Genomic DNA, 16,918 nt, shown 5'->3' with positions numbered 1-16,918 from the left:
TATTTAACATCTGAACTATCTTGGATTCTCATTTTTACTTGCTTGATTTTCTTTCTAAACATTTTGTAATAGTATTGTTGGAGGGAGCCTGAGATCTAACAATATCATTGCCAATGACAACTAATAACTTGAAACCTGAAAACAAAACAAGAGCATTTCATATCTTGGCATTGCATATTTTTTGGTAAAGAAGTATGTTGTGTATATTTAACTGTTACAATCAGTGATCAATCTAACACTTTACCGATAAACAGAGGGCTGATTTTGCATTAAAAGCAAAAAATGTAAAATCGAAGAGTGTAATTCTCTCCTTTAAAGTTTTAGACTGTGTGATTCAGGTGAGTAGGCCGATACCTCCACCGCGCGGCAAACACGCGTGTGTGCGTGCACGTGTGTCGTTAGGAGGGATGGGACAGTGTTGTTAACATGTGTATAGTATGAAATACAAAACGTGTTTGCTAGCGGTAGATTTATTCCACTGTGACTCGATCTTGTCGGCTCACCGAAAAAAAAAACACATTTCCCATGTCGGACTCGGAATCACCTTTACGGAAGTGACGTATGTAGCCTTCCGTTGCTGTCAAGGGCATCGAAAACTATCGTTCGCCGAACCTAGCAGTAGCTGTCCACACGTGCATTTACAGAAGACCGATACAGCTACAGGTTCGGTAGCGACTCCAGCGGAAATGGACGGGTTCGGGTCAGACTTCCCAGCAGGTGGATCGGGTGGTAAAGTGGACACCGGTACGATCATGGAGCAGGTTAAGGTCCAGATCGCAGTGGCTAACGCTCAGGAGCTGCTGCAGGTAAATCAATGGACACAGCTGCTAAGCTAGCAAGGCTAACCTCAAACTTGTCTAACTTACTAAGTTAAGTGGCAGAGTAACGTTAAATATAGTAAATCAATTAGGGGATGCACCTTTGTTAATCCTCTCACCGTTATAAAGATGTCCTCACCACAACAATGAAATATGACTTATAGAAACGGTAGTCATTGAAATGCTGTTGTCCAAAACCATGACTCTTTAACCAGATGTGACTTTAAACCAGATTAATTGAGTGTTTTCACCTAACGTTACCAGATGCACAGCGGATGATGTTGGGGACTGCTGTTGTGACTTCAGTTCAGCTGTTAGTAATGACGTGAATAACGTTTTTGTCTTTCTGTTTCAGAGAATGACAGACAAATGCTTCAAGAAGTGCATAGGTAAACCTGGGAGCACGCTGGACAACTCTGAGCAGGTATGCGCTGGGCCACAATGAGCAGTTTAAGATGCACAAAGATTAGAGTTGAAAAGACTAATCAATTGGCAGATAATCTCGAGTCAATTTGGTCATCTATGATAATCTCATGTGAAGATTTGCTACTTTTCTGGGATTTCTATGAATGTGAAGGGACTGTCTTTGAGTTTTGGACTGTCTGGACTGACAGTCCTGCACTGGGCATTTTTCCCCAGCTTTTAATACATCATAGACCAAATGATTAATTGACAAAGTAATTAGCTGAAGGATTTATAATGGAAATAATTCTTAGTTGCAGCCTTTAGAAAAGACCATGAATTGTGTCTCTATAACTGCCTTTGTTCTCACAGAAATGTATTGCCATGTGTATGGACCGGTATATGGATGCCTGGAACACCGTGTCCCGAACATACAACTCCAGATTACAGAAGGAAAGAGCTCGTATGTGAACATCCCTCTCTTCATCCTAACTTTCCCTTCGTCTGGCTGCTGCTTATGGTGAGGAGGAGTACAGTGTTTCCACTGGAGGCTGTGCACAGGTGTGTCGTGGCAGCAGCAGCACACCGTCGCCATACCAATACCTTACAGACAGACAGAGAGAGACTGTGGACCCTAGCCATAACAAAAGTCTCTGCGGACATTTTCATTTTTGCTCTGAGGAACAGTTAAGAAACAAAGTTTGATTATTTGTGTTTTTATGTTATGAATAAAGACATATAGGTCACGAGATTTGGAAACTCTAAATGCCTGTTGGAATGAACATAAGTGTGATTAAGTACTTGTTGCCCTGTGATAGACTGGCGATGTTTCCAAAGAAATTTGGAGTAATTATTGCAGTATCTGTTTACTTAATAATGTGACTTCAACAGAAACACTGAAACCTCCTTGCCTTTAAATTAAGGCTGAATGTTTCTTGTGTTTAAGAGCCTGTATAATTGGGACACATAACTGTAAACAGGACTAATGTCTCTGTAACCACAATGTCATAAAATACTATCGGCATGTTTGTTGCCAATTCTTTTCATTGTGTTTATGCTCAGAGAAAGATGTGACATTTTTACCGTAGATAATAAGCTGCACAACTGGAGCCCTTAAGGGACAACACAGGCTTTACTTTACGTGCTTTTACACTAAAAGACCGACTTAAAATCAAAAGGAGGACTTGAGGACGAACTTGGTGTTTTCATAACCGTGAACCTGACATTCACAAGCCTCCAAACAGTCCTGTATCAAAGTACGCCTGGAGAACAAAACTGTTTTGTCTGATCTGTTTTCTAGTTGTCACTCTATCTGCCGCCCTCCACAGTAGTGGGCTTGTTTCAGCAGGGTCTGCCTTGCTGTACACGGGGTACTGAACCTTTCTCATCTGTATGTGCACACACCTTGTCAGATGTCTGGGAAGCGCACTCATTTTTTTTTTCCCCCCCTATCCTGCTGAAATTATGTGGGGAAGTAAGAGCCACAAAAGCTTGTGAACGTTATGTGCAGTGTGTGTGTGTGAGCAAATGGAAAGGTTTTCATGAACAATCAATAAATCTCGTTTATCAGAGTACTCTCTTGTGTCTCATCAAAAAGAGTGTATGCCAATGAAACATCACCATAGGTTTATCAAACTTAAGTCAGAATTATATTAAAGCTGATTCCAGTACCACTTTCTTCATACAGAACTATATATTTCCCAGAAAACCCACCCTTCAGTAACACTTATTACACCGCATTTTTGTCTTATTTTCTTAGAATATATATATTTTTTTTAAAAGACAAGAAAATGTACCCATAAATGAACCACGTATATTCAGAACCCCACACAAAATGAAGAAAAAGAATACACCATGTACAGTAAGTTTACCGGTCAGGAAAATAAATAACTGAAATAAATACTTTAAATCATGCATGTGCGATCAAAATGTCCACAATCCAGTTCAGTATTCTCCTTATTTCTTCAGTACATTATGAAAGAGGATGGTCCCAATTCAGATAACTGCACAGTATTACAAACAGCACCTAAGATCAATACTGTGGAAACTATGTATGTGTGGCTTTTAGCATGACTTTGGTCCTTTTACAGTACAGTTTTCTGGAGAAGATGTATCAAGAAAATCCACGTGCTTTGTCATCTTTTTGTGGTTTCAGCTTCTTTTTTTTGGTCTCTTCAGAAAGGCAGGTATGTAGATATCCATTTCCTGACGGACGTAATACGAGTGTAAACCCCCGGAAAACCAATTCGCCCACATCCATGTCCCCAGCTGGTCACTCCAGCAGTAAACCACTGGCCAGAGGGCTCGCGGCAGGTCAGCGGCCCTCCAGAGTCTCCCTGGATGACAGGGAAGAAAGACCAAAAGTTTGGCTTTTAATAACTTGTAAGAAATTAAAATAACCTCAACGCAACGCAGTCTCCAGCATGTAAAGAGAGTAAAACAATTAAGGATGAGTGAGGGATCAGAAGAGTGAAGTATAAAGAGAATGTCACTTGGATCGCTGCTGAGATGCCAGGTGCTTTGACCGAGACAGGAATGCATGTGGGTTTCCTTACATAAGGAGATTACAGAGAGGAAGCGGGTGGAAAGGGGGGCTCTGTATTTTTAGGAAAGAAAGTCTGCTCTCTCTCCCATCAGATAAGTATCTCTCACTTAAGTGTTGCAATGTTCCTCAACAAGTAGCACTTGGGCTTTCGTCATCATAATATCTGACAAATATTTTCAAAACCGTGAATTATTCATATGCTTTTTCTTTTTTTCCAAAGACAAGTCCTTGACACTTCTAAAGAATAAAGGGCAATATTTACTTTGCTCTGACCTGGTTAACCATCCACTGTAAAAAGATGTATCGGTGCCATGGCCCTATTTCCCAGAGCACTGATGTTATCTTGGTCCACAATCTTACTGCTCAGGTGAGGCCAGGACAGTACCGCCCAGATGTCCGGCCTAGTTCCAGGCTGTGTAAAAGGTATTTGGGTAACTTGGTAGAATGTCCTGCAACTTACCAAACAGGTGTCCCTCCCTCCCTCAATGGAACCAGCACACATCATGTTAGGAGTGAGGACGTTTCCATAAGACTGCTGGCAGTCTGCCTGGTCAATGATGTTCACTGCAGCTTTCTGCAGCAGGTTGGTCAACGAACCTGTTGCCAAAAAATGATATTAGTGGGTAATGCATTTTCACAAAGATCAAGTCTGATTCCAATGCCGTTTCCAGAAAGACAAGTTGCATTCTTGAAATGCCATTTTTTTTTTTTTTTTTACTACTGTGAGCGCCACAAATCAAATTCCATTCACCTCCATTGTTCTGGTGTAGCAGCAGGGGTTTCAGCGGTAGATAAGTCAGAACCTCAGCACATAAAAGTGAAGCTACCTGCATGGCTACATACCAAAAGAGTAAGTGATAAATACTGTGTGAGCAGGCCATTTGGTAGTGTTTAATATTATATGTTATCATATTGTAAGGGTGGAGGGATAATGGGGCTGTAAGGACTTGCCTCAGTACAAAAATCCCTTATTTAAAAAACAAGTTTTTAGACTGGTTTTATTCAGTCTTTAGGATCAAGAGGATGTAGAACTTTTGCTCCTCCGATGTTCTCTTGCTAGACACTTGTTAAAATTCCTTATGGACAATGATATCCAATTGTCGAATTTCTTGTAAATTGTAACATCATTACGCAATTGTCCAATGTTTTCTTGGAAGCTGAGCCCGGTGTCGGTGAAATATTAAATCCCTCACCTCCTTCCCTCATGGATCCCCAGCCTGTGATGTAGCACTCTGTTTTCTTGAGGAAGCGGTGCACCGGTGAGGGGAGGCAGACTGACTGGATGGTGTAGGACATGGGGGCTGGGACTGCCAGCTCCAACAGAGCCACGTCATGGTGCATGTTGGTGCCATTGAAGGCTGGGTGGATGATGACTCTCTGGATGGGGATGACCAAGGCTCCTACCCCAGAGCGCAGCACAGATCCCAGGCTCACTGCCCAGTTAGTGGGGCTAGGGTTACTGGGGGTTATAAATGAAGACATGCTCAGTACCATCTAGGCTCATCCATTATTATTGATATAAATATTATTGAGGTTCAGCAGTACCTTTTGAAGCAGTGTGCCGCTGTGAGTAACCATTTGCTGTGAATGAGTGTGGCGCCGCAACGGTGCAGTCTCTGGAACTGGAGACTACCAATCCAAGGCCACTCCCCCCTTCGAGCTGTTACTCCACCCACGATCCTGTGGGAGCCCATCGCAGGACGCATGCCGCAGTCTGCAACAAAAACATGCATCAGAAATATTTTCTTTAAATCCAGTATGTGCATTCCTTTACACACATGAACTCACCACAGTTTCTTTCGTCAGACTGGTTCGGGCAATCTGGGACGCTGTCACACTCTGGGTTGACCTTGCTGATGCAGGAGGTGGCGCTACACTGGAAGTGTCCACTGCAGTTCAAGGCTGGAGGACATGATGGACAGATTGTGTGGCATGAGTGTACACAAGTATTTGTGATACTACATTTATGACTGACATCATTTTGTTTCTCTTGGTAACACATGAATGAGTGATCAGTAAATCAAAGTGTAACCTTTTTTGAAATTGGTTCAGTATTGAGGGAGTGCGCTGCAGACAACAGCCGCTAAACAGGCTGCAGTGTAATCGCTGAGGGCTATTCCTCATTGTCAATTTACATGCGCTCAAAGTACTTGTTTTTGCCACTGACATCATAAAGACAACGGTAACGCCTGCCCACTACTCCCTCCATGCCACAGTGTTATTGACTACGTTTCCATTGTATTTGACCTGAGAAAGATCCAGGTAGGATCAGAATGCAATACAATTGTGGCATGGAGTAGTGTGCAGGCTTAACCTTTTGCTCATTAGTCGCTTACACACAAAACATTGGAAAATAATGTCCAGGTTGAAAAACACCAGTTAACTGCTCTCAGCATGACATTACCAGTCAGTGTTGGTGCAGATGACACATCCATGGCTATGGTCCTGGGTACTGACGGGTTATAAAAGCTTTCTCCTGGCACAGTAACAGGCACAGTGGGAACATGCTGATAGTAATCTTGGACCAAGCTGGGATCTGTGTGGCTTAAAATCCAGTTGCGGAGCCTGGTGATGCGGGAATAAACCCCAGGCTTGTTGATCTGGGCACAGCCAACACCCCAACTCACCACCCCAGCCAGGAAGAACCTCCCTGGGGCCCCTTGACACACCAGAGGCCCTCCAGAGTCACCCTGCAGGGAAAAAAAAAAGACCTCTGATTCTGTGATGTGAGAACAGTTAAACTTGTTAGTGTCATTTTTGTGACATTCCTGTTTCAACTTAAGTTCAGTTCAATGTCAGGTGATCAGTGTTCGTTGATTAGGATGCACACTGTAATTTCCATGATTGACCCTACTTATAGTTTCAACATCATCAGTGTCTGTATGCAAACTTTGTCCTGAGAAAAGAAAGTATTGTAATAAAATGTCATTTGATAGCTCGTGCTAGTCACCCTGTGGAGAACCAAGTGAAACAGCACTAACCTGACACGAGTCCACCTTGCCCTGCAGGAATCCGGCACACATCATGTTGTGAGAAACAGCTCCTCTGTACACAGATGACTTATTGCACACCTTGGAGTCAATGATTTTCACCACCGCCTTCTGCAGTGTGGGAGGCACCTTAGCTGCATGGCAGAAGAGCACAAGATGACAGAATCACTCATACTGATCATACTTCAACATGCAGTCCTGCAATAATTTCCTCAACTGACTGACATCAAATGCCATAATTGCCCTGTTTAGGTATTGTATCCACATTATAAAGGATTTGTTTCTCACTATCATCTGCTTATCCCTCATTTGTTGATGTGTGAAAGTGTACTCCTGCAGGCGGACTCACGATTATACTGGTGTAGTGCACCCCACCCTGAGACCACGCAGCTTTGTCCGGGGGAAAACACATAAGACGAGGAGGGCAGGCAGACAGGCTGGATGTAAGAGTTGAAGGTGAGAGGGGTATCCAGCTCCAGTACAGTCACATCGCTGTCAGTGGTCAAAGAGTTGTAGTCTGGAGACACAACCAGCGACTTGATGTTAATTGTTGTGGAATCTGACTCCTCCCCGCTCACTAGCCTGGCCCCCACAAGGGCCGTCCAGTCTTTGGGGTCCTTGTTCCTAGAAAACAGATTATAAAAAAGATTAAAATGTGGTTGTCCCTTAAATTTTTAATGCTGATGTGGCAAGTTTAGTTAATCTCACTGATTGGGAGATTCATAAATAACTCCTCAGTGACTTGGAAATGATGCCTACCATGCAAAGCAATGTGCCGCACTGACCAGCCAGCGTTCGTTGACGATGGAGGCTCCACATGTGTGGCGTCCATAGAGTCTCAGACTGACCTGCCACGGCAGCTCGCCTTTCCGGGCATCCTCGCCACCCACTATACGACTCCCCATAGCGGGACGTGTACCACAGGCTGAGAATATAAGTTTGATGATTCAAGACGGAGATGAAGCGGTGATGTTTTTATTTTTTCTACAGGTAACCTAACATATAACAGTCAGGGATAGTTTATTGTTGTATACCAATAACAACTGAGAAAAGAAAATTGAATAACGAGGCTTAAAAGGACAGTAGCAGTGTCAAGTAATTTACCACAACGAGCTTCGTCAGATCCGTCTGCACAGTCGGGGACGAAGTCACACTCTGGATTCAATTTTGTGACACATTCTCCATCGTCACAAGTGAAGGTGTTGTCAGGACACCTGGCTGGAGAGCCCAGGTGAAAGAAAATGTCAAGATGAGAGTTAGAGGATAAGGTAAAATATCAAAAATAGTACAAGTATAATTTGTAATAATATTTGTATTTGGAATTTAGATAAAGTATAATTTGTTTAAACATAATATTAAGAAGGATGGTGATGCTTAAGTAAAATAGTACAGAGCTTTATTGGTCCCTGTATTCATTCCTCCTGTTCATTCTGCATGAAGAGATCCATTCCTAACGTAACTCCATCGTGTGAGATTGAGAATAAAATCCACATTCCTCATTACATACAAAAATATACCCCACATTTCCACCAAAGTTACAAAGAGGCTTTTTGCAGTCAAATCGCATATTTCAAAGTTATAGTTCTTCAGTGCAAAATTCCCCTTTTAGTGTCCCTGCTCTGTACCGCCAGTGGATGGACAGCAACACAAAGAGGGAACTTTCTACTAAAAACCAACTTTGGACGACACCTGCCTGATTTGGCTTACTTTAGAATGTTGAAGACTCATTTTGTCTTCAGATAAACTTTAGAATGCATTTTTGCACAGAACGACGACTGTGAATTTCGTCCCCCACATCACATCTTGGAATTACGTAATGAAGGGAAACATGGGTCAACGTATTCACTCACCTATCATCTCATCTCCAATAGAATAAAATGACTTCCCACTGGCTCCTAGGAATGAGGAGAAAGACAAAGTGAGGACTTTGGAAGCCCTGACACACAACATCACACAGCTGTGGCCTGTTTCTGTTACTCCCACTACTACACACATCCACATCCACCACAGACTGACAACAGTATAGTTTTACTACCAAGTAAGACGATAGCGTTGATCTCTCCGAATTCTGGCACCTCCAGTGGTTTCCCGTGCATTACTGAGCCGAGTCCTGCTCTCAGCAGGTCCTGAACAAAGTTGTCTGAATACTGCTGGACCTTGGACACCCTGAAGACCAGTCTGAATGTTGCCATCACGTCACTATTAATGTTACTGGGAAGAAACAGACAATGCTGTTTGTTTAATCTTTTAGATGCTTTTTCGCTTGGATTAAGTCATCTATTCAGTTCAGTTTTGACTCACCCATAGGCAACAACACTGCAATCAATGTAGTGATGTGATATCGACGAGGCAGTGAAGATATTTTTGATCTGTAAGAAGGGAAAATGTAAAACTTGAAACCTCTTAAAATAAAATATTGGGCTCTCAACATGGCGACAGTCTGCACTAACCTTGGACTTTAAAACTGAGGTCAGTACTATGGAGAAACCAGAGTTTTCATCCTGCAGAACTGGATCATACTTCAGACCTTTCAGCTCCACTGTCTCCATAAAATTATGCTGCTCCTGCACCAGGTAGGCTGGCAACGACAGAGTAGGAGTGGTTCATTCTTACAGAACAATTACGGTTAGAATATCGTGTTTAACAGAGCAGTCGGAATAGCTGTTGCGACTATATATGTCTAAGTATGTGATTATGTGGTGAATGTGATACTCACCAATAAGCAGGCCTACAAAGACCCCAATAATGAGGAGGAAGAAGATGAGGAAGGCTATGAGGGTGCTCCTGCAGGAGGAGGCAGGGTTGGAGGAAGCAGAGGAGTCTCCTGAAGAAGACCACGGGCCTCCTCCTCCATCCTTCTTCACCTCCATGTTGTATTCACAGCACCAACCTCACAACTCACATTGCACTGTATCCAGTATCATAATGCCCTACAGACAAAATGATCCAGTCCTGGTAAAAGATACAGTGACAATAGTTGGAAATTGGAAATAACAGACTGAGATGTTATTGTAAGTGAGGCATTGTGTACTAATGCAATGGGTAAGGCTGTACAACAGGGTGGATGTCAATGTTCCGAGATAAATAAGAACACATTTTTTATTTTGACCATATATCACAATATGAAATGTTTTGTGTTCCACAGTTTTGTATTATAACAGAAAAAAATCAGCAGGTTACAAAACAAAGAAAATAATAAAGTCACAGGGATAGTCGAAAAATACTGAATGACGTTATCACAAAACAAATTATACAATAATTAACACGATGGTACCCAAGAAAATGAGGGACTCTGGTCACACTAATACTGGGAAAACAAATTGTTTAATTAAAAGCCCAGGTGTTGCTGTAAGAAAATACTCATTATAAAGTCGTTATGACTACACAGAAAATTAAAGCAGCGACTCTGTCCGGGAGAGCTGGCTGAGATAGACTACGGGACGTGCGTAAAACAGACCAGGGAGGCCATGTTGCATGGCGACCACAATTCAGATGTGCAAAAAGGTAACACTTAAAACATCCCGTTTAATTCTTAGTAGATAGAAGTATTTCAACGAATAAATGGACTCGGTGAGAATTTTCACTGCACCAGCAAATTACGCACGGTGAGTCCGGGTTTATTACAGCGTGAAGCATTACACAATAGAGGCTCTATGTTCTGAAGTAAACTCACTCACTTCTTTCCTCTGAACGCTGACATTCACGATGTCCCGCAGTTCTCGGTGTAGGACTTGGCGCACACAAGAAAAGATACATGGATGGAGGAACACAAACGAGAGGACGGAGAGGTCCGCTTTTTGTAACACCTGCCACGGGGCGTGCCGCAGGTAGCTCACCTTTTCAGTTTACTTTAGAAAGTCGGCTCGGCTTCACAAATCCCCGGCCGACCCTCCTCCCATCGGTATTGATCCCTTCGGTTCCACCCCGATGTACACAGGCATTTATCCTGTCACCTCAGAGCTCCCATTATCTCCAGCTACATAATAAGTATATGTTACTCGTTTACGCAAATTAAAGCAAATTGAAGGAAAGTTAAAAAACAAACAAAACAACGGGCATAAATTTCTCCTCAGTGGAGCCCAGTGCTCCCTCTAGTCGCTGCCCGTCGGTGCTCCATTGACACAGTAACTGAGCAGCAGAGGAGCGAAGCCTCCTGGAAATCTGGCTGCATGTCCCAGGTTCACAACAGCTAGCCAAGTATTAGGGTCCTTTTACAGGGATTAAAGTTTCTTTTAAGGTGCCTTAACTGAGAGTTTTTTAACCTACACTTAGTTTGACAACGAGGGAGGAAGTGAAGTTAGATAGAGGTATGTTCAGGAGGTTTTAATTCATAAATCTAAGATGATATAAATATGTTTCACACTCTAATCTAAATGCTATGTGAGATTTGGAGCCCAAATTCAGGATGTAAGAAAACCCCTCCATTAATTATAAGTGGCACAAATATCAGTTTGTAACAGTCCCTTATTTAAAATGACTTGGACTATTTTAGCAAAAATGCATTGCCTTGCTATTTTTAATGGCAAATCCTATACTTACATTATCCCCCCACCCTGCTTAAAGCAGAACCGAGTTAGAGCCATTATTACCACAAACGCCCCTTTGTTTGTGTGCAGACAGGCTTGAGTGGCTTATCTTCACAAACACAACACACACTCCCTTAATTCCTTTAAACAGTGTCAAAGATAACAATCGATTACTTGTTACTGCAAAGGAAAGAGAGGATGGAGCTGTGGCCAATCCAGCAGTTTGTCCACAACCTAAATGTTTTATAAGTACCCCAACTGGTCTTAACTAGTTGGTCAGTTTTATAAAAGATATGACAATCTATTAGTATGTGTGATTATTAAAAGGACTGCATGTGAAAATTAGCTGTAGCTAACTCACTTTTTTATAATTTAGCCTTTATTTAACCAGGAAATGTATTTCGTAGGCAACAATGACACCGAGTTGCAGAAAGAACACAAGTGACAGTAACTCTGCTAAAAAGTGTCGGATGGCTGAGCGGAAGAAAATATCAGCTCGATGTTCATTAAATTGCATCGACTTTAAAAAAAAGAAAGAAAGAAAATCAATAAATTAAATTATGCCATCTAGTTCTGCATCCACTACGTACAAGAACAAGGGAGAACAAAATGTACTCAACATACATTTTCATTTTATTTTCTTATCAAAAACAACAAAGAATAGTAAAAAGTTTCTTATTGTGGATAAAAAGAAAATGATACGGTTAACTCTTCCCAAACTTGTGGGCTCTATACAACTCAAATCTTTGCAAACTTGCACACCACAGACAAAAACAAAGCTGAAGTGCTTTCAAGTGCCCCTCTGCTGTAAAACTTAAGATATCTAACAGAAATTTGCTCTGAATGAAGCGAGTGACGGACAGCGTATTAACCATCCTGTTGCTGTACGAATGGGTTTGGAATAGCCTCCATGCCGTCCTGAGGACAGATTAGCACGACGGAGGTTCCTCTGCAGACCACCAGACCCAGCTGCCTGGTGTCTTCTGTCAGCTTCAGCTGGTCATCTGGATCTGGACAGACATTGACAGATTAAGGTTAAAGACACAAGAATCCACGTTTACATGTCACAGACAAAAAGATCAATTTAAATTACCCTTTTTAAAATTATTTATTTATTTAAAAATGTATATTTTGCTGTATAGATAGGGAAAAGAGCCGCCATCATGTAACCTTTGGTTTGGCAGAATAAACACAACAATGGCATATTGCTGCCCATCTATAATCCATACTTCTAGTCTTCAGTTTACATGTCACAGTTGGTGTTCCTGCCTTCGTACTGGTCTGGTGTAGAAGTCTGTTCCCCCTTTCAAATAGTGTTTCCGGTAGGGCATAGTGTATTAACAGGCTATGATGAGGCATTGCACAGATGACTAGTTTGAGTAAGTTTTTTGAAGTTAAGGGGAAAAAAATTGAATCGGGTCATATACTTTGGCAGGATATACACGTTGGTGAAGTCTAGAACTGTGCATGAACCTTTGTTTTGTCCCAGTCATCTCTCCAGACAGTTTCATGGATGTGATAGTGTAATTTGCCCATTGGAGAAGAACAAGTTCCACACTGTCATGTTGGCAGTTTTTTCTTACTTACCACGCATGTACTCGATTGTGCCGTCCAACACCAGGTTCAACAGGGGATCAAACCCCTTCAGGACACCGCTGGCTGAGAGGGAACGACACACAGTTAAAGCTTGCATTAGCCAGGGAATCCCAAATATGTACACTTTCCAACGGCTACATGTGTTAGCATTCACGTTAGCTTATTATCTTCAGAACTAATCCACCTACCCTCTCGTCCTCCTTGAAACTTCACACGAATTGGCTTGTCGATGTACTTCGACAAGTCGAAGATGCTCTCCTTCTTCTTCTTTTCTTTATCCTGCACAGAACAAAGGGACACGTGTCTGTAAGTCAGACGAAAGCTAGCCGCAAACAAACACGGACTCAGCCTGAGGTTAGCTTTGCTTGGCTAGCCAAGATAGCGAACGTGAGAAAAAACGCCACTTTACTTTCGAGTACTTCTCGGACGTCGTGTTCAGAATAAACAACAACTGGCTAAAGGAAACCACCTTTCTACTTTTGCACCGAATGCGCATGGGTTTGAATGAAAGCTAAAACCATATGAACTCACCGCCATGTTCTCTGTGTGACACGGAAGTGAAACTGTGACCTCAGAAGTATTCCACCAATCAAATCGTTGAGCGCCTGTAGCTGACGTCATTAGCATAACCCTAACTCTATTATTAATTTACTAATAGGAGACAATTATCACAGTTTAATAATCAAACAATTAGTGTTTGATTATGAGTCCCTGTGTTATAATTAGCATCTGTTTCTCATGCTGACCTCCTTTCCTTGTTGTTTTAGCCAGCAGTCAGGCAGGGGGAAAGTCTATTAATATATACCACCAGTTGGTGTGTTGTAAACTAGAACGAGGAGGAGGCACTGTGCAGAAGACGGTTGGTGTGCCTGTGAAATGGCCTGCTTAGCCGACACTGAGCTGAAACCTCAGAGCTTTAAATTCACAGTTCTCTCTGAACAGATAAACAAACTTGAGGAGGACGAATCTGCTTTGCATGTGACAAACTTGAACTCTGCCTGTAATGTTATTCCTGATGCTATTCTACGAGTAGAAGGAGAGAGTTTTTATGTCAACCGTCAACAACTGGCCCTCCAGAGTCCCTACTTCAGGGCTCTGTTTTTTGGCTGTGGCCTAGAGAGCAGCAAAAGGAAAATTGAGATCAAAGGTGTGAGTCTGCAGCATTTCAGGGTTTTGATGGAATGCAGCAAGACATCCAACCTAGCTCTGGACAGAGAAAACATTCTGGGGATTCTTGAGACCGCAGACTTTTTACAACTGGAGCGAGCCAGGCTTCTGTGCTGCAAGTTCCTGGAGCGGGAGCTGCACCTCAGTAACTGTCTGGGAATGATGGCCTTCGCCTGGCAGCGGGGCTGCACTCAGCTGTACACTGCAGCACGACAGGTGGTGCTCACACACTTCTCTGCTGTTGTCGCTGAAGAGGACTTCCTATCTCTGTCTAAGGAGACTGTTGCAGACCTTCTTGCCTGTGATGACCTCGCCATCCATAAAGATGATCTGGCCGTGGAGGCCACCCTTCGCTGGGTGTCATTTGATTCAAAACGAGAGGAATATTTTCTGGAGCTCATTCAGCTGGTGAGGCCTGAGTCGCTCTCTTTACCATTTATCACTGAACTTTTGACCAAAATGAAAAGTTCTGACCCCAGAGCCAAGCTCATCGGCATGCTGAATGAACATTTCCCGGCATCTTGGTCAATGGGCAGGTCAATGACGAGAACCAGGGCCAGAGAGACCCTGTTTATCCTGGGTGGACCTCACGACCATGAAAAGCAGTCACTGTACCAATTTCGCCCACTCAGTGGTAGATGGCAGAGCTGTCCCCCTCTGCTGAGGAAGAACCTCACACAGTACTCGGTAGCTGCAGTAGGTAATGTTGCATGTGAATGATAGTGATGAAGATGAGGGTAGAAATTAATTTATTCCTCATGTGGTGTGTGTACATGATGATGCATCTCAAACATCTGTCGTTGTTAAATTCCAATTAACATAACATACATATATTGGACATTGGAATTCTTTTATTACATTTTCTTTATTTTCTCATTTTCTCATTATGTAGGAGACAATGTGGTCGTGACTGGCGGCTACTTCCGGGACGTGCTGTGGTTCTGTGCGGACTGGGTCAGGATATATGAATGTGGGAACCAGCGCTGGGTGGACGGGCCAGCCCTGCAGATGTCCAGACACAGCCACTGCTCCATAGGGCTGGACTCCTCACTGTATGTCCTAGGGGGTTGCACGGATGAAGGGCTTGTGGCTGACGTAGAAAGGCTAGTGCTGGGGTCAGAGGAGGGTTGGGAGGAGGTCAGCCCCATGGTTAGGGCTGTGGAGAGAGCAGCCACTGCTGCTCTGGGGTCGTGTATCTATGTGGCGTGTGGCCTGGATGAAAACGGGGAGGTGTATGGTGGAATTCAGAGGTACATGGTGAAGAACGATCAGTGGGATGTGGTCTCCTATTCTCCATTTCCACGGTGAGTGAATTTTCAAGAGCGCACTCTCTACAGCTTTGCTTTCTGACAGATTCTGACACAAACTGATATTTCTTAATTAGAATATTGTTGTTTTCAATACAGCTTCTCCTTAGAGCCTTGGGTGGCCTGGTAATTATGTGAAAATGAAACCTTCTTGTAACCCCAGATATGACCTGGTTGCCTCAGAGCTTAACGGTGCCCTCTATCTGTTTGGAGGCCAAGCCATGCGTTTTGACGTGGAGACAGACGAGTGGACTGTGCTGGAGGACGAATGTCTGGACAAGAAGTTCTTCTGTGGCTGCACAACAGTCAGCGGAAAGATATACCTGGTCAGCGAGAGGAAGAGTAACAAAGCATTCCCAAACATGGTGGTTACGGACCCTTACACAGACACTTGCATTGAGGTGGATGATGCCATACCCTGCCCTGTGCCGCTTAGAGGGTGTGTCACCATGAGAATGGTCACATGATGACTGATTAAAAGGCAATTTACTCTAATCTATTGTAAGATATATAGTCTAATAACATAAATTGCAGTTGTGTATATTAGAAATGTCATTCAGAGAACTTCCCAAATAAATTTTTTTATGTAAGAGGTCATGAAGTTAGTCTTGCATACCCAGAGCTATCTCCACCACGCTGTGTCAGCGCTAAAGAAAGGTCTGGTGCCACACATTATCATTCTGGTATCGGGTGCCATTGCAAAACAGATAGCTGCGGGAGGAGAATGCCATCTCAAATAGGCAGCCAATGACAGGATTAATCACAGACACTATCCGGTGAATCAGACTAGTGTAAAATAAATAAAAAGCTGTTTCATAAAAAACTACAACAAATGGATTGAATGAACACTTACTCAATACTATTTAAGTCTTCCACTTAAAATAAGACAGCAGTTTTTGGATTTTGGTGGCATTTTCTGCCAATAAATCCCCTAAATGGTACACACTGGCCCTTTAAATGTTTACATTTCATGTAAGCCATAAAGCATTGGACCTTAGTAAACAACTCCTCCAATAAACATATCACATTTCACTAATACTCATCTGTGTGTGCATACCTTTCATGGCTTACCTATTCAGCTCGCCAACATTTCAAGCAAAAGATTAAAACCAGTCACACCAAGTGTTTGTCACAGAATAGTGTAAAAACAGCAGCCAAGGCACAAAACTAAAGTCCAGTGGAGCAATCTTTAACAAAAACCTTGTTGAGAAATCATGCTCCCTGTCACAATGATATTCAAAGTAGAAAAAGAAACACACACACACACACGTTTTAAATCCATAATTCAATGAGCAGTACATTTCTTTGGAAGGGCATCATTTTAGCAGACATGGGGAGTGCCTTCTCTACAGGATATGTTCTTCTTTGTACACCAGGAGGCACCATACCTCTTTTAAGAAGGGAGTTTAAACCTTACTGACAAAATTAAAATCCTATCACAGAAAAATATAACTTTATCACCCCTAACGGACTTCTGCAGTAGCCTTTTAGATTCTGCCACAGATTACAACAACATAAAAACTACCTGTTGAATAAATGGTTCATAAAAAATAGATATATAAAGTGG

The 16,918-nt window shown here is 42.6% G+C and overlaps 4 protein-coding genes across 4 annotated transcripts; 2 read left to right on the top strand and 2 right to left on the bottom strand.

The window, feature by feature from the left end:
- Positions 1-585: 585 nt before the first annotated feature.
- Positions 586-2,791, top strand: timm13 (translocase of inner mitochondrial membrane 13 homolog (yeast)). The gene is made up of 3 exons (XM_031864152.1): positions 586-806; positions 1,174-1,242; positions 1,593-2,791. Exons 1-3 carry the CDS (start codon positions 687-689, stop codon positions 1,689-1,691), a joined length of 288 nt encoding a protein of 95 aa, XP_031720012.1. The 5' UTR covers positions 586-686; the 3' UTR covers positions 1,692-2,791.
- A 473-nt stretch (positions 2,792-3,264) lies between these two features.
- tmprss9 (transmembrane serine protease 9) lies at positions 3,265-9,625 on the bottom strand. Its single transcript, XM_031864332.1, has 15 exons — positions 9,472-9,625; positions 9,206-9,333; positions 9,057-9,124; positions 8,791-8,966; positions 8,606-8,650; positions 7,860-7,973; positions 7,515-7,680; positions 7,105-7,379; positions 6,747-6,889; positions 6,170-6,455; positions 5,554-5,667; positions 5,311-5,479; positions 4,959-5,224; positions 4,226-4,362; positions 3,265-3,556 (listed from the first exon to the last, which is right to left on the bottom strand). The coding sequence occupies exons 1-15, from the start codon at positions 9,623-9,625 to the stop codon at positions 3,395-3,397; spliced, it is 2,403 nt and encodes an 800-aa protein (XP_031720192.1). The 3' UTR covers positions 3,265-3,394.
- Positions 9,626-11,303: 1,678 nt separating this feature from the next.
- lsm7 (LSM7 homolog, U6 small nuclear RNA and mRNA degradation associated) lies at positions 11,304-13,439 on the bottom strand. Its single transcript, XM_031864137.1, has 4 exons — positions 13,409-13,439; positions 13,066-13,156; positions 12,869-12,940; positions 11,304-12,291 (listed from the first exon to the last, which is right to left on the bottom strand). The coding sequence occupies exons 1-4, from the start codon at positions 13,412-13,414 to the stop codon at positions 12,149-12,151; spliced, it is 312 nt and encodes a 103-aa protein (XP_031719997.1). The 5' UTR covers positions 13,415-13,439; the 3' UTR covers positions 11,304-12,148.
- A 314-nt stretch (positions 13,440-13,753) lies between these two features.
- Positions 13,754-16,042, top strand: LOC116392648 (kelch-like protein 23). Its single transcript, XM_031864326.1, has 3 exons — positions 13,754-14,744; positions 14,937-15,348; positions 15,515-16,042. The coding sequence occupies exons 1-3, from the start codon at positions 13,754-13,756 to the stop codon at positions 15,816-15,818; spliced, it is 1,707 nt and encodes a 568-aa protein (XP_031720186.1). The 3' UTR covers positions 15,819-16,042.
- Positions 16,043-16,918: the final 876 nt, after the last annotated feature.

This window comes from Anarrhichthys ocellatus, unplaced genomic scaffold, assembly GCF_004355925.1.
Source record: "Anarrhichthys ocellatus isolate YVR2014 unplaced genomic scaffold, GSC_Weel_1.0 scaffold30, whole genome shotgun sequence".
Taxonomy (NCBI): domain Eukaryota; kingdom Metazoa; phylum Chordata; class Actinopteri; order Perciformes; family Anarhichadidae; genus Anarrhichthys; species Anarrhichthys ocellatus.
This window is presented reverse-complemented; position numbering and strand designations above follow the sequence as displayed.

Excerpts from the sequence above, each read along its gene's own strand:
- timm13 (XM_031864152.1), top strand. The coding sequence starts at position 687 with ATGGACGGGTTCGGGTCAGACTTCCCAGCAGGTGGATCGGGTGGTAAA. Across the intron at positions 807-1,173 it reads ACGCTCAGGAGCTGCTGCAG|AGAATGACAGACAAATGCTT; the intron begins GTAAATCAATGG and ends TTTCTGTTTCAG. Across the intron at positions 1,243-1,592 it reads CGCTGGACAACTCTGAGCAG|AAATGTATTGCCATGTGTAT; the intron begins GTATGCGCTGGG and ends TTGTTCTCACAG.
- tmprss9 (XM_031864332.1), bottom strand. The coding sequence starts at position 9,625 with ATGGAGGTGAAGAAGGATGGAGGAGGAGGCCCGTGGTCTTCTTCAGGA. Across the intron at positions 7,974-8,605 it reads TATTGGAGATGAGATGATAG|CCAGGTGTCCTGACAACACC; the intron begins GTGAGTGAATAC and ends TGGGCTCTCCAG. Across the intron at positions 5,668-6,169 it reads ATCTGCACCAACACTGACTG|CCTTGAACTGCAGTGGACAC; the intron begins GTAATGTCATGC and ends CATGTCCTCCAG.
- lsm7 (XM_031864137.1), bottom strand. Across the intron at positions 12,941-13,065 it reads GTTTCAAGGAGGACGAGAGG|CCAGCGGTGTCCTGAAGGGG; the intron begins GTAGGTGGATTA and ends GTTCCCTCTCAG. Across the intron at positions 12,292-12,868 it reads CACAATCGAGTACATGCGTG|ATCCAGATGACCAGCTGAAG; the intron begins GTAAGTAAGAAA and ends ATGTCTGTCCAG.
- LOC116392648 (XM_031864326.1), top strand. The coding sequence starts at position 13,754 with ATGGCCTGCTTAGCCGACACTGAGCTGAAACCTCAGAGCTTTAAATTC. Across the intron at positions 14,745-14,936 it reads GTACTCGGTAGCTGCAGTAG|GAGACAATGTGGTCGTGACT; the intron begins GTAATGTTGCAT and ends CTCATTATGTAG. Across the intron at positions 15,349-15,514 it reads TCCTATTCTCCATTTCCACG|ATATGACCTGGTTGCCTCAG; the intron begins GTGAGTGAATTT and ends TTGTAACCCCAG.